General features: G+C 43.4%; 1 protein-coding gene across 1 annotated transcript in view; it reads right to left on the bottom strand.

Annotated features, from left to right (window-relative positions):
* Positions 1 to 13,101, bottom strand: part of CTNNBL1 (catenin beta like 1) — a 179,918-nt gene that overhangs the window by 60,592 nt on the left and 106,225 nt on the right. Inside the window, exon 11 of the mRNA XM_033186386.1 lies at positions 10,164 to 10,345. Within this exon, the coding sequence (XP_033042277.1) occupies positions 10,164 to 10,345 (182 nt within the window). The remainder of the gene's footprint in view (positions 1 to 10,163; positions 10,346 to 13,101) is intronic.

The following is a 13,101-nucleotide window of genomic DNA, read 5'->3' as shown; positions in this document are numbered from 1 at the left end:
TGCAAGGGCAGTCTAAAATGGGAGCTTCAAACTGAAACAGAAGAGTCTGGTACCTATTTGGAGACATAATGAATTTGAAAAGGGCTAGCATAACCAGAATGGTAACTGAGGGTCCAGGGTAATATGCCATCATGCAAAACAGTGGCTGTCCCGTTTCCCAAGAAGCCCCTGTTACAACCCAGTCTATCCACACATAAAGTCCTGGGTTACAGCTGGGCTTCATACCCACAAAAGGCAAGAGGTTTATATCCTGCATGTAAACATGAAAACTGGAAGAGGTAGGGACCCATTCTATTTTTGAAAGAAGGCAAATGTGCAATAACTATATTACCATATTGAATGCTGACCTGCTAGACACTACATCAGACACTTATGATCATTATTTGTCACAAAACATTCTAAGAAAGGTTTTACCAGGCTTATTTGACTGAGGAGGAATTCAAGGTCCAGAGAGAAGAAATAACTTGCTCAAGGCCACTAGCTAGCTTGTGGATAGAGCTGGGTATGAAATCAGGCCTATCTGCCTACAAAAGCAATCTGCCTTCTGTGACTCTGTGCTGCCTCTGGAATACCAACCAGAAAACCACTGGAGCCACCCTGGTGTTGGAAGAAGCTTTAGAAGTAGACCTAGGCTCAAATTTTGCTCTGTCACTAATGTGCTAAATGGTATTTTGGTAACTGACAAACTCTCTGAAACTCACCTGTGAAAAGAAGACAAAAATGCCTAATTCATAAAGGTACTTATGTGCACCTGTAAAGCCCTGAGGCTTAGTAGACAGATGCCCAATAAATGTGAAGCAACCATTCATCAGTTTTCCCCACTCCCTCGAAAGAGAACAGTTGCTTCCAGAATGGCAAATTCATCCTGTCTCACTGTCTTCTTCAATGGCAAACAGCTATGCTGTGCTCTACTTGGGAAAGACCTGTGGGTAAATCCTTAATATGACTTGAACCAGTTAACAAACCAGATGTGCACCACTCAAAATCATCCCCTCAAGCCTGATGAAAGGAACCCCAGATCCAAACACATTGTTTATTTCAGCATCCCTACATTTTGTCATCTGAGGTCAGGAATAAGACAAGCAGCTGGAGGGAAAGAAAAGGAATTGATCCAGAAACTATTCAATTATAAGATTTTCAAATAGCAACAAAAAACAACAGCAAGACATTTTCATCCTTATTTAACATAAATTGCTGCTAGTACATGGTTTAATGCCATCCTTAAATACTGTTCACTCTTCACTGGCTTATTGTTCTGACCACTATAACCAACTCTGTGATTATCAAGCTTAGAGAATACAAATATGGGCACACGGGTGGTGGGGGCAGCCTCTGAATCCTCTGTTTATAGGTTAGACAGAGGAGAAATAGGGACCTGAGATTCCTTGGTATATCCTCTCAGGGAAGGTTTTTATCTTGTATTCTACATAGAACTGGCAAGTTTACAGCCGGCCTCTAGGACTGGTAGATTCAGGAAGGAAAAGAATTTCTTCTGGCAAGTACTTCTAAAATTACCAACATAGAAGGAGGAGGAATACAAATTGGAAACTCATCCTCATTCCAGCCACTAATACTAATGAAACAGGGTCTATGCTAAGCACTTGATCTGTATTATTTATTTAATCTTCACTTGTCACCCTTATGAGATAGATCCTAAGAATAACTCAATTTTACAACAGAAAAAATTACAGGCTCAGAGAGGTTAAGCAACTTTTCCAAAGTCACACAGCTGGTAAATGACAGAACCAGGACACCAACCTAAGTCCTGTCTTAATCCAAAACCCATGTTCTTCATCATCCATATCACAATAACTAGCTATACATGCCGAGTGCCCACTGTTGCCTCTGCCATTCCTTCCCTGGCATAATAATGAAATACTATTTATCCTTTGAAGAGTACTCAAATGTTATCTCATCTCTTAAGCCTTCCCAGAATCCCTAAGGATACTCCTTTCTCTGGGCTTCTTCAACCACTAGTGGGACATTTATTATAGTGTGGTGTCTAGAGTTGGTATTAAAACAATCTAAACCAACATTTATCAACCCAGCTGTTATGGTCTAGATGTGGTTTATCCCCACCAAAACCCATGTTGAAATTTCACTGTCAATGTAATGGTGTTGAGAGGTGGTGAGACCTTTACAAGGCATCTGGCTATGCGAGATCCACCCTCACAAAGGGATTAACGTAGTCTGGTGGGAATGAAGCAAGTCTTGCTCTTGCTGGACTAGATTACTTACCGCGAGAAGGTTGTCATAAAGCAAGTCTGTCTCTTGTGCTTGCTGTCTGCACACAATCATTTCCCTTTTTGCCTTCCACCATGAGTTGACGCAGCACGAGGCCCTTCCCAGATGGGCTGCCTGATCTTGGACTTCCCGGCTTCCAGAATTGTGAGCCAAATGAACTACTTTTTTTTATACATTATGCAGTCTCAGGTATTCTGTTATAGCAACACAAAATGGACTAAGATACCCCCGACATTGTGTTAGATTTGCATCAGTTACTTCAAATAATTCTTACCCAAGAAGGTAGGTATTAATTTTGATCTTAAAGATAAACAAATAAACAAACATATATTGAAAACTACCACAGGTCAGATGCTGAGCAGCCTTATGGTAGAACCATAAATTGGTTAACTCATTAACAACACTCTGACTTTCATAATGCTCTTAATGACTAGCATGTGTCTCATGTTGATTATAACCAGTACATGATACAAAGGTGTTAAGTAAATTCATTTATTCATTCACTCAATATTTACTGAGCACCTACCATGCACCAAGCACTATGATAGGCGGTAGAAATGCCACACAACAATTTCATCAAGTTATTTTGCCATCTGCTCCTGATAACTTCTATAATTTGAAACGGTATGAGTCCTTACCACTACGATGACTTGTCAAAGCACCAAGGTCTTCTGATCAAGAACTCCTGACTATCAGCAATTCAGAGAAGAGCAGGCTAGTCTGGACCCATGACAACAAATAACAAAGGCAATGACTTTGTGAAATGAGTGTGACATTTGTGATCAGGAGCTGAGGAAGGACCTGACTCCCAATTTAGCCACTTACCCACTGTATGACCTAAAGCCATGATTTCAGTGAGTCTCACAATGACCCCATCTTCAGAATGAGAAATAACACCAAGCTTGAGGGGCCATTGTAAGGCTCAAACATGATCAGATGTGTAAAGACACTCCTACAGGTGCTGAATATAGGGAATAACACATGAACATATTGGCTGAAATTCTAATGCCTTTTTGTTTCAGTCTGTACCATAATATCCCTATCAGAAGTGTCTTCATCTGTAAGCATTTCTGTTCTTGTGTTCCCTCTAACAATGAAATATTCTTGCTGAGTATGTCTTTGTAATTGTAATATAGTTTTGTGGTAAATATCTATAAAATTGCTTTTTCCCCATGTCTGTTTTCCTCCTTCTTCAAACTGTAACTTTGCTGAGGGTTGGGAGTCTCTCCTACCTGGGTGGTAACTTTGAGAGGACATGAGAATTGGGAGACTAAAGCAGACAGACTTAAGATTGCAGTGAAGTTCAGGAGAGATGATGAGGGCAGAGACAGTGGCAACGAAAAGGACTGGTTAAGAGATTTTCTAAGGTGAATTCATAGGGCTGATGATCAATGACACATGGGGAATATTAGAGTTAAGCATGGCATGTTGATTTCCACAGAGAGTGGTGGGAAGGAGGCTGGTGCCATTTACCAAGCAGAAAAGATGATGGCAGTGAAGGAATGGTTTTAAACAAGCTGAGTTTGAATATCTGGTGCTGTCTGCTGATTATTAGCTGTGTCAACCAGAGTTTGGGAGTGAGAACTAGATTGAAGATCTGGGAGTCAATGGCAGATAGATGAAGGTTAAAGCTGCAGGAGTAGATGAGATCACCCAAGGAGAATGCATGGAAGGAAAAAAAGGGAACTAGGGGAAGACACTGCCAATCTATTCAAAAACAAATGCCTGAGGGCCAGGCAGAGGAAAAGGATCTGGAGATGGAATACTAGGAAGAGCAGTCTCCCCCAGGGCAAGCACTGTATTCTGTTCCTTGTCTCCACTGGACCTGTCACATACTAGGTCTCTGTTATATTTTGAACATAGCAGGAGCCCCAGTAAAAGCTGGCCTCAAACAACGCCATGTCATTACAGCCCAGCACGAAGACTTTTAAAAATGTTTCATTTTGTCTATGTTGGCTAAACTCCCGTCTTTTCTGACTGCAGGAAAAGTTTTGCCATTTCCTTCTTCTAATCCTAGGAGGCGGAGTGGGCGCTCTGACCCAACTTCCTCTCTATTAGGAAGATACACAAGGCAGCTGTATGCTAGCTGTATGCTACCTGACATGTGGAGTCCACCGGAATCACTTATAATTCTTTGCTGATGACAGAAAAGTATTCTTTAAAGCACTGACCTATTATCAACTGCTGTCACTGCTGAAAAGGTAAAAATGCATGTATATACCTAGCATGCACACCACACACCTACACGCTGCTCACTGGCTCACCCCCATAAAGCTCTTAACAGCCTCCAGGGGAACTATGTTAAAACAGTGCAATTAACTAGAACTGCTACAAACTCAATAACTCACATACCTAATGAAGCAATACGAGGAAAACTGGACTTATTTTAATAAGAATTTTAAAAAGAGACAAGAAGTAAAGGTCAGATGCCATTTCTGGATCCCACCTCTTTTCTTCTTCCACCTCTTCTCTTTTTCCCTCCTATTCTGAAGCAGTTAATACCAAGGAGACAATATATACTGTGCTATTCTTTTAAAACCAAGGAGGCAGCCAATCATGCTCGTGCACCCAAGGGCAAATCATTTCTTTCCAACCCATCCCCCAAGCTTAGTGCCTGCCCTGATCTATTTCTGAAGGTTTTATTATGCAAACCTGAATGGATTTCAATTATAATAATTCTTTTCCTTCCCCATCCCAAATCACAAAAGAGGAACTACATTACTGGCATTCTAGGTTGTAAGGGCAGTTTTGCTTTTACTTCCCTCTTTAGAGTCGCCCTAATCTAGAAACTCGCATCTCTCAAACCCTTCCGTTGGTTCGGGAACATAGCTGTTTGTATGTCACTCACTACCTAGCATAGCTTGACTCCTCACATTCCCATCAATAATGGATTTGCCCATTTGCCCACAGTTATCATGGAGCAATTAGACCACAGGCCAGTAAAACCGACCTACCCTCTCCTAGTCCTCCCACAGTAGAGGTGTGGGCATTTTCTCTGCCTGGCCATCCCCACGGGTATGTGTGACTAAAGCCAGGGTGGGCAGAGGTGGAGACAGTTTAAGGTCTCTTACGGTGCCTGCTTTATTCTGGGGCCTATGCTAAGCATCTACATGTCATCTCATCTGACTCTTGCAAACACCCTTCATGGTAGATTCTAGCCTCATTATTTTACAGATAGGACAAGTGCAGCCCAGGGAGCTTAGGAACTTGCCCAAGATGGCACAACTGATAAGCAGCAGATCCATCTGTACCACCTCAGGCTGCACTGTGACTTTGGGAGTCAGGGGAAGGCCCTAGGAGGTGACAGGGGCTATGACTGGACCAGGATGGACTTCAAGAGGCAAACCAGGATGTGTGATATTTTGGAGGGACCAAACAGATGCCCCTTTTTCAACTAAGATGGACTCTAAGGTTAAGGAAATAAATGTTACCTACAGGTGGAGGGTTCGGGGCTCAGCTGGCAGAGTAACTCCCTGCATTGCCATGGCTACAAGAAAAAAACACCCTCTTGTGAAACTCCCTAACAATACCAGGCAAATTATCAGACCTCTCCTAACTCTGACTGGACAGAGGATTGGCTCTGCATTCTTTTCTGATAAGCAACTGCAGACTTCAACAAGCTCAGGGAGACTGTACACCAACTTTGTGTCTTACAGTTCGCCTTTTGACATAAAGAGCCAAATGCTACCTCATTTTAATGCTAAAACCCCGCCCCAGAGTGAACGCGGGATGTGTTACATGTTTACCCATTGCGCATGCACTTGAATCCTCTCATAATATGTGTAATTTTCCCCCCAAAACTGCTGAATGTGTATGACTATTGTCTAATACAGACCTTGTGAGGTCTAAAACCCAACCTGCCCTTTCGCTTTTTGAAGACAGAGCACTGCTGGTACATGCCACAGACTGTCTCTTCCTAGTTTACAAACTCCTATCATCAATAAACCTCTCCTTTCTGCTAGTTAGCCATCCTGGTGCTCCCGTGGACAACAGCGACAAGCCCCTGAAGCTTCACAAGAAAGAAAGGGAAGAGTGTGGGGTAGCTCTCTAGAGCTTCTGGACTGGCGAGCTGATTCCCAGGCCTCAGTGCTCCACCACCTAGGAGCGGGGCTACCCCGAGGTGCCTGTCACAGGGTGGCCTTGCCTGTAGGGAAAGTCTGTGTATAGCAAAGCTCTTAAGCGTGTGGCTCTAAAGTGGGGGTTCTGCCATAATCTCCAAGTCAATGTGACAGAGTAAAACTTAGGGTTAACAACCCACTCATTTCAGCTTCCAAACAAGCTGGGGAAACACCATTCACTCTATGTGTATGACTGACTGACAACCATCAATCTGAACTGAAATCAACTGTATTGACTTCAACCTTGTCAGTTTCTGAGGAAAGCCCCAAACCCATGTTTGTCCTCAATGAGCCTTTCAGGGAAATGGCTGTTCATTACACAGTCAAGAAACATTTACTGTGCATCTACCACATGCCAAGCACCATGGGACCAGGCAATGGGATCTAGAGGTGACAAGGCCATTGGTTCCATAATTTCAGGGGCTATGAAGGCAGAGTCCTGAGACCAAGAGTCCACTGAACAGAAGATTCTATCCTAGTCTAGGGGTTCATGACATGCTTCCCAGAGAAAGTGACATCAAAACTAAGGACCAAGCTAGGCCCAGTGGTTCATGTCTATAATCTAATCCCAGCACTTTGGGAGGCCAAGGCAGGTGGATCACTTGAGGTCAGGAGTTCAAGACCAGCCCGGCCAACAGGGTGAAATCCCATCTCTAATAAAAACACAAAAAGTAGCTGGGCACGGTGGCAGGTGCCTGTAGTCCCAGCTACTCAGGAGGTTGAGGCAGGAGAATCAGTTGAACCTGGGAGGTGGAGGCTGCAGTGAGCCGAGATCATATCATTGCACTCCAGCCTGGGCACCAGAGTGAGACTCTGTCTCAAAAATAAAAAAGAAAAAAAGAAAAACTAAGGATCAAGGATAACCAAAAGATAGCCAGGCAGACAGGTCAGAGAAAATCACTGCACATGGAGGGAAGAGCATGGTGGAAGCCCGGGGGCAGGAATGAGCTGGGCACACCCACCAGTGTTCCTGATGCTCTGGGACCACTGTGCTCTAGCTTAGCACACAAATCTGGCCCACTTACGTGAGAAGGGCTGGCACACAGAGGCCAACGAAGAGCACAGTCTTACCCAGAGGATAGGACAAAAAAAACCATGCACAGTATGCACTGCTCTGCTCCGCCTCCATTCTCACTTGGCCATTCATGGCCGAAGGTCGGTTTGCAGGAGTGGCAGCAGCTGGCAGGGGTGGCAGGAGTGGAGGGCCATGCTTTCTTCTTGGGGTTCACTTCTGCTGTCTGGGTGCTGGTCCACTCAGGATGCAGAGCACATCCTCCCCAGCCATTACAGCCCAAACATGCCATCTAGGAGATGTCTTACCAAGTCATTGCCCTCACTAACATAATGCTATCACATTCCTAATGCAGGTACTCTAAAGCAAATGTACTGTTACCAGCAGGCCACCGGGCACATTTTTTCAGAAGAAAAGTAGCTGCTCGGCCAGGCGCGGTGGCTCAAGCCTGTAATCCCAGCACTTTGGGAGGCCGAGACGGGCGGATCACGAGGTCAGGAGATCGAGACCATCCTGGCTAACACGGCGAAACCCCGTCTCTACTAAAAAATACAAAAAAATTAGCCGGGCGAGGTGGTGGGCGCCTGTAGTCCCAGCTACTCGGGAGGCTGAGGCAGGAGAATGGCATGAACCCGGGAGGCGGAGCTTGCAGTGAGCTGAGATCCGGCCACAGCACTCCAGCCTGGGCGGCAGAGCGAGACTCCGTCTCAAAAAAAAAAAAAAAAAAAAAGTAGCTGCTCACTGAATCTGTCACTTCCTCCTCTTCTCAGTGCCATGCCAACAGAGCAGGAACCTGCTAAGGTCTGTTTTCCTTCACACTCTCTTCCAGCACACTCAAGATGCAGCCTCAGGTCTCTCAGTGGAACCCCGCAGGTCAGCCACAGCATTGACCCTGAGGAGTGTCCTGGCTCACAGGCAACCCTGACAACCAGGGCTTGTTCCTGAGAATCTGAAGGTGCGGCTATCAGAGCTTCTAGTTCACTAGTCCACTTCCCTCATCTTATAGATCAGAAAGGAAAATGTAGTGCAGGGAAGTTAAGCCAAGGTTCCAAAGTCACACAGCTAGTTAGCTGCAGAACCCACAGCTCGGTTGCTTTCTCAGTTCATCTCCTCTAAAAAAAAAAAAGATGGCCGGGCGCGGTGGCTCAAGCCTGTAATCCCAGCCGAGGCGGGCGGATCACGAGGTCAGGAGATCGAGACCATCCTGGCTAACATGGTGAAACCCCACCTCTACTAAAAAATACAAAAAACTAGCCGGGCGACGTGGCGGGCGCCTGTAGTCCCAGCTACTCGGGAGGCTCAGGCAGGAGAATGGCGTGAACCCGGGAGGCAGAGCTTGCAGTGAGCTGAGATCCGGCCACTGCACTCCAGCCTGGGCCACAGAGCGAGACTCTGTCTCAAAAAAAAAAAAAAAAAAAAGATAAGGATGCCACCAATACTTCATAGGTTGTGAGTTTTAAATATGATAGCCAATAGTGCAGCCGGGCCAGGAAACTGGCAGGCTTTCAAAGAATGGTGACTGTCTGAAAAGTTTATCTTCTAGATCTCCAAGACCCCCTCCATTCCCTCTCCCAGGGACTCATTTTGCTGAATTTTCAGCGGGGAAAATCTAGCAAGGGGTTAACATATTTATAGCTAGTGTTTGGTCAAAACGAGTTAAACTGAAGTCTCTACTTGTTCTCAGGTCTCTAGGCCACAGTATTTGCAAGGCCAGTTCCTCCTTTGCTCCAGCCAGATTTCCTGTTGTCTCTGGAGAGTTGATTTGATAGAGAAGGTATCACTGAAGGTAACCACTGAAGGTAGGTCACACTACCTTCCCTTTAGCCACTCTAGTTGGGAGAGACTAAGCCAAGTCAATTGGAAAAGAAAAGAGAGAGGTGGGAGTTCTCAAACTTTGTCTACGAGGGTGAGGAATACAAAAGATCCTGCAGATACCCATGCCAATTCCACCAAGCACTGACAAAAAAAAAAAAAAGCCTCCTAAACCATGGGACGAACATTGCTTCTGAGAAGACAACCGAATGAGCCAGTCAGCTCAGCTTCTCCTTCTCTCTCAATACACTACCTCCCCACTCCTCTCCACCCGCTCCCCACACTTTAAAATAACCATCCAACCATGTAAATTCCCTGGTGCAAGTGTCTGCCAGGCTCCAGCAGAACTGTCAATGCTCATAAATCCCTGGCCTTCCAGATTGCACTGTGGCTATTTATTGGGGAGAGGGCTGCAGCAGGCCACTAGACAACAGCAGGAAGAGACTGGCCTAGCAGTAACTACTCCGGTTACAGCGTCGCGATTCATGGCAGCATTTTGCTGGGAGTGTGCACCATCAGGGAGGAGAAACATAAAAAGGGGAATCTGGCCTATAAATAGTTTATTTCAGCAATTCCTGATGTTGGCTGAATCACACTTCAGTACAGAAATACATGAAAGCACCACTCTGGAGGTGACATGTGTTGCCACCTCATTACTCTTTTCAAAAGGGTCTTCCATCAGAGAGACACCTCGCTACAAATGATAGTGAAGAAAACAAAACCCTCACACACAGACTTATTAACAGTCCAGAAGGAAATGGAACCACCAGGATTCAAACAAGCAGAGAACTGGTGTAACAAAGGCTATCAGTCACCTGGGGTCTCGTTTTCATTCATGAAAAATAAGAAAATAGTAAGAAGAAGGTAGCACTCTTCCTCTCTACCCCCCAAACACATCAGAATTTTTCAAAGTAGTTCACATTTCCCTATTTCTCCTAACGCACCTACATTAGGCTGACTTGTCCAGTGAACCCTACCTTCGTGTTCCTTCTCAGTGGTTCCCACTTTCTTGATCTTCCTGGGAGATTTCATAAAGAGGGGAAAGATGGTTCGTAAGCCAAGAATGTCAACAAACTTATGGCAGTTGTCTGTGCCTTCGGGGCCAATCATGGCATGGTCCAGCACTTTCAGGGCACTGCTCCTGGAGATCTTCTTTTCCCTGTGAACAAAAGAGGTTTCAGATGAGGTATTTCATGGGGAAATTATAGTGCTTAGGAAAAAAAAAAGGTATTTGCCGCCGTACACATTGTCTATCTAAATGGAAATATTACATACTTGTTAACAATTAGGAGAAGACATCTACAATAGGGTGGACAAATTCTTACGGTCAGAATGATAAACATAAAAGGCAATACTCAAAATTCTTTATGAAGCATTACCACAATTACACATGAAAAATGTACATTAAAAATGACTGGAAAGAAAGAGATTAAAATTATAAGAGATTATTTCATGGTGTTGAGATTGCAGACATTTCATTATTCTTTTTTCTTTAACAGCTTTATTGAGACAATTCACATACTATACAATTTCTACCATTTGAAATGTACAACTCAATGGATTTTAGTATATTCACAGATATGTCAGCTACCACCACAATTATAAAACATTTTCATTACCCTGAGAAGAAACCACCTACTCTTATCACCCCCTACCCTCTTCTTCCCATCCCGGCCCTAAGCAACCACTGATGTACATTCTGTCTTACAGATTTGCCTATTCTAGACATTTCATGTAAGTAGATACCATATATTACGTGTTCTCTTATGACTGGCTTCTTTCACTTGGCAATGTTTTCAAGGTTCATCCACATTGTAGCATGTATCAGTACTTCATCCCTTTTTATTGCCAAATAACACATGCCACAATTGGTCCATTTATCAGTTGAGGGACATTTGGTTTGTTTCCACCTTTTGGCTATTACAAATAATGCTGCTATCAACATTGTTTCCTTAGTTTCATTTTTGGATTGCTCATTGCAAGTGAATAGAAATAAAATTGTTTTATTTCCTGCAAACTTGCTAAACTTCTTTGTTAGTTCTAATAATCTTATAGTAGATTCCTTAGGATTTTCTATATATATTATGTTAACTGCAAACAGTTTTACTTCTTCCTTTTTAATAAAGATGCCTCTTATTCCATTTTATTGCCTAATTGCCCTGGCTAGAACCTCCAGGACAATGCCCAGTAGCAGTGATGAGGGTGAAAATCCTTGTCCTTGTCTTAGGGGGAAAACATCCACTCTTTCACCATGAAGTAGGATGTTAGCTATGGGTTTTTTGCAGAAGCTCTTCACCAATGGTTAAAGAAGTTATCTTCTATTCCTAGCTGAACTGTTGGTATCAAAGAATGTTGGGTTGTGTCAGATGCTTTTTCTGCATCTTATTTTTCCTTTTTCCTGTATCTCAGTTTCTCATTTTTCCATAATGAACATGTAGAATTAAAAAAGATAAACTATTTTCAAGAAAAAAAAAAAAAGGTGTTTTCCTCTTGAAGCAAAAGGTCATAGAACAATAGTGCCACTGGCTGCTATTCTTGCAGATACTTCCCTAGGGATTATAATTTTTCTACAATCTTACATTTTTTTTAAAAAAATACTCTGAAGCAGAGAGAAGCAAGTCAGTCATTTCCTATCTTGCTACAGCTGGTAAATAAACCAACCAAACCAATATGCAATATTTACTGAGCACTTACTTAGCACTGTAATAGGCACAAGAGAAAACAGTAAGAAGTGGGTCCTGCTTCCAAAAAAGAAGCTAAATCTGGAGAGAGTAATCTCAGAGTAATATGAAAGGATCAGAGAAAAGTATAAATCAGCATATAATTTTTCCCCATGTATTATTCAATCTACAAATATTTACTGGATAACTCTCACATGATTGGGAAAGACTGCGTCCCGGTTCTCAAGCAATTTACATTCTCACGGCAGGAGACAAAAGAGAAATTGAGATACTTGATAATGGTTAGTGTCAAGGAAATAAAACAAGGCCATGTGAAGGAATGACTGGCGTGGATCTCTTAGATTCAGTTATTAAGGAAAGCCTCCTAAGGAGTCACATTGTGTTGAGAACTGAGTGATAAGACGAATCAGTCATGTACATTTTAGGGGCAAAACAGCATTCAAGACAGGAGGAACAGCAAGCACAGAGGTCCTGAAATAGAAATGAGCTGTAGACAGGCAACTGGTGTGTTTGGGGAACACCAAGGAGCAGAGTGTTCCTAGATTCGTTCAGGGAGGGAAAGATGGGCTGGATCAAAGACTGTCACAAGAAGGCATCCAAGTGAAGAAGTGATTCCAGGAGTCACTTCTGGAATGCAATTCAACATGTTGGTTCTGAGATTGTCATGTGTTACATTAAAGTGAGAGGGACAAATTACATGTACTTGGGAGAGTGTGGGGAAAGGATAATCTATATGTAAATATTTAAAATAAATGAACAAATAACTAGGTAACAAAATAATAAGTTAAGTACAGTGGGCACACAAGCAAGGAATACTTTAGTCAGAGGAAGGAGACAGTTTCTGAAGAGATTCCAGCCTGTCAAAAGAGCAAAAGAAACGGCCACCAGATTCCACCATCAGGAAGCCACTAGCAACCTTTCAGAAAGCAGCAGTAGGGCAGAAGTGGAGCGAAAAGTAAAAGGAGGTGAGAAAGTAAGAGGGGTGAGTGTAGGTTACGCCTTAGTAAAGCCTGGAGGAGGAATCCCATCAGTTTGAGAGGGAAGCCGGGTCGAAATTTTTTTAAACTACTATTTTTAAGAACAGCCAATGGTGATGAGGAGACCAAAGATAAACAAGGGAGAAATAAACAGCTGGAAGGAAGTGACTGGTCTTGCAAGAGAAGGCAGTACTCATCAAAAACGGGGTAATAACCCAGAGCCTTTTATCGAATTTCTCGTGTGAAAGCCAAAGAAA

Source organism: Trachypithecus francoisi, unplaced genomic scaffold (assembly GCF_009764315.1).
Source record: "Trachypithecus francoisi isolate TF-2019V2 unplaced genomic scaffold, Tfra_2.0 Lachesis_group21, whole genome shotgun sequence".
Taxonomy (NCBI): Eukaryota; Metazoa; Chordata; class Mammalia; order Primates; family Cercopithecidae; genus Trachypithecus; species Trachypithecus francoisi.
This window is presented reverse-complemented; position numbering and strand designations above follow the sequence as displayed.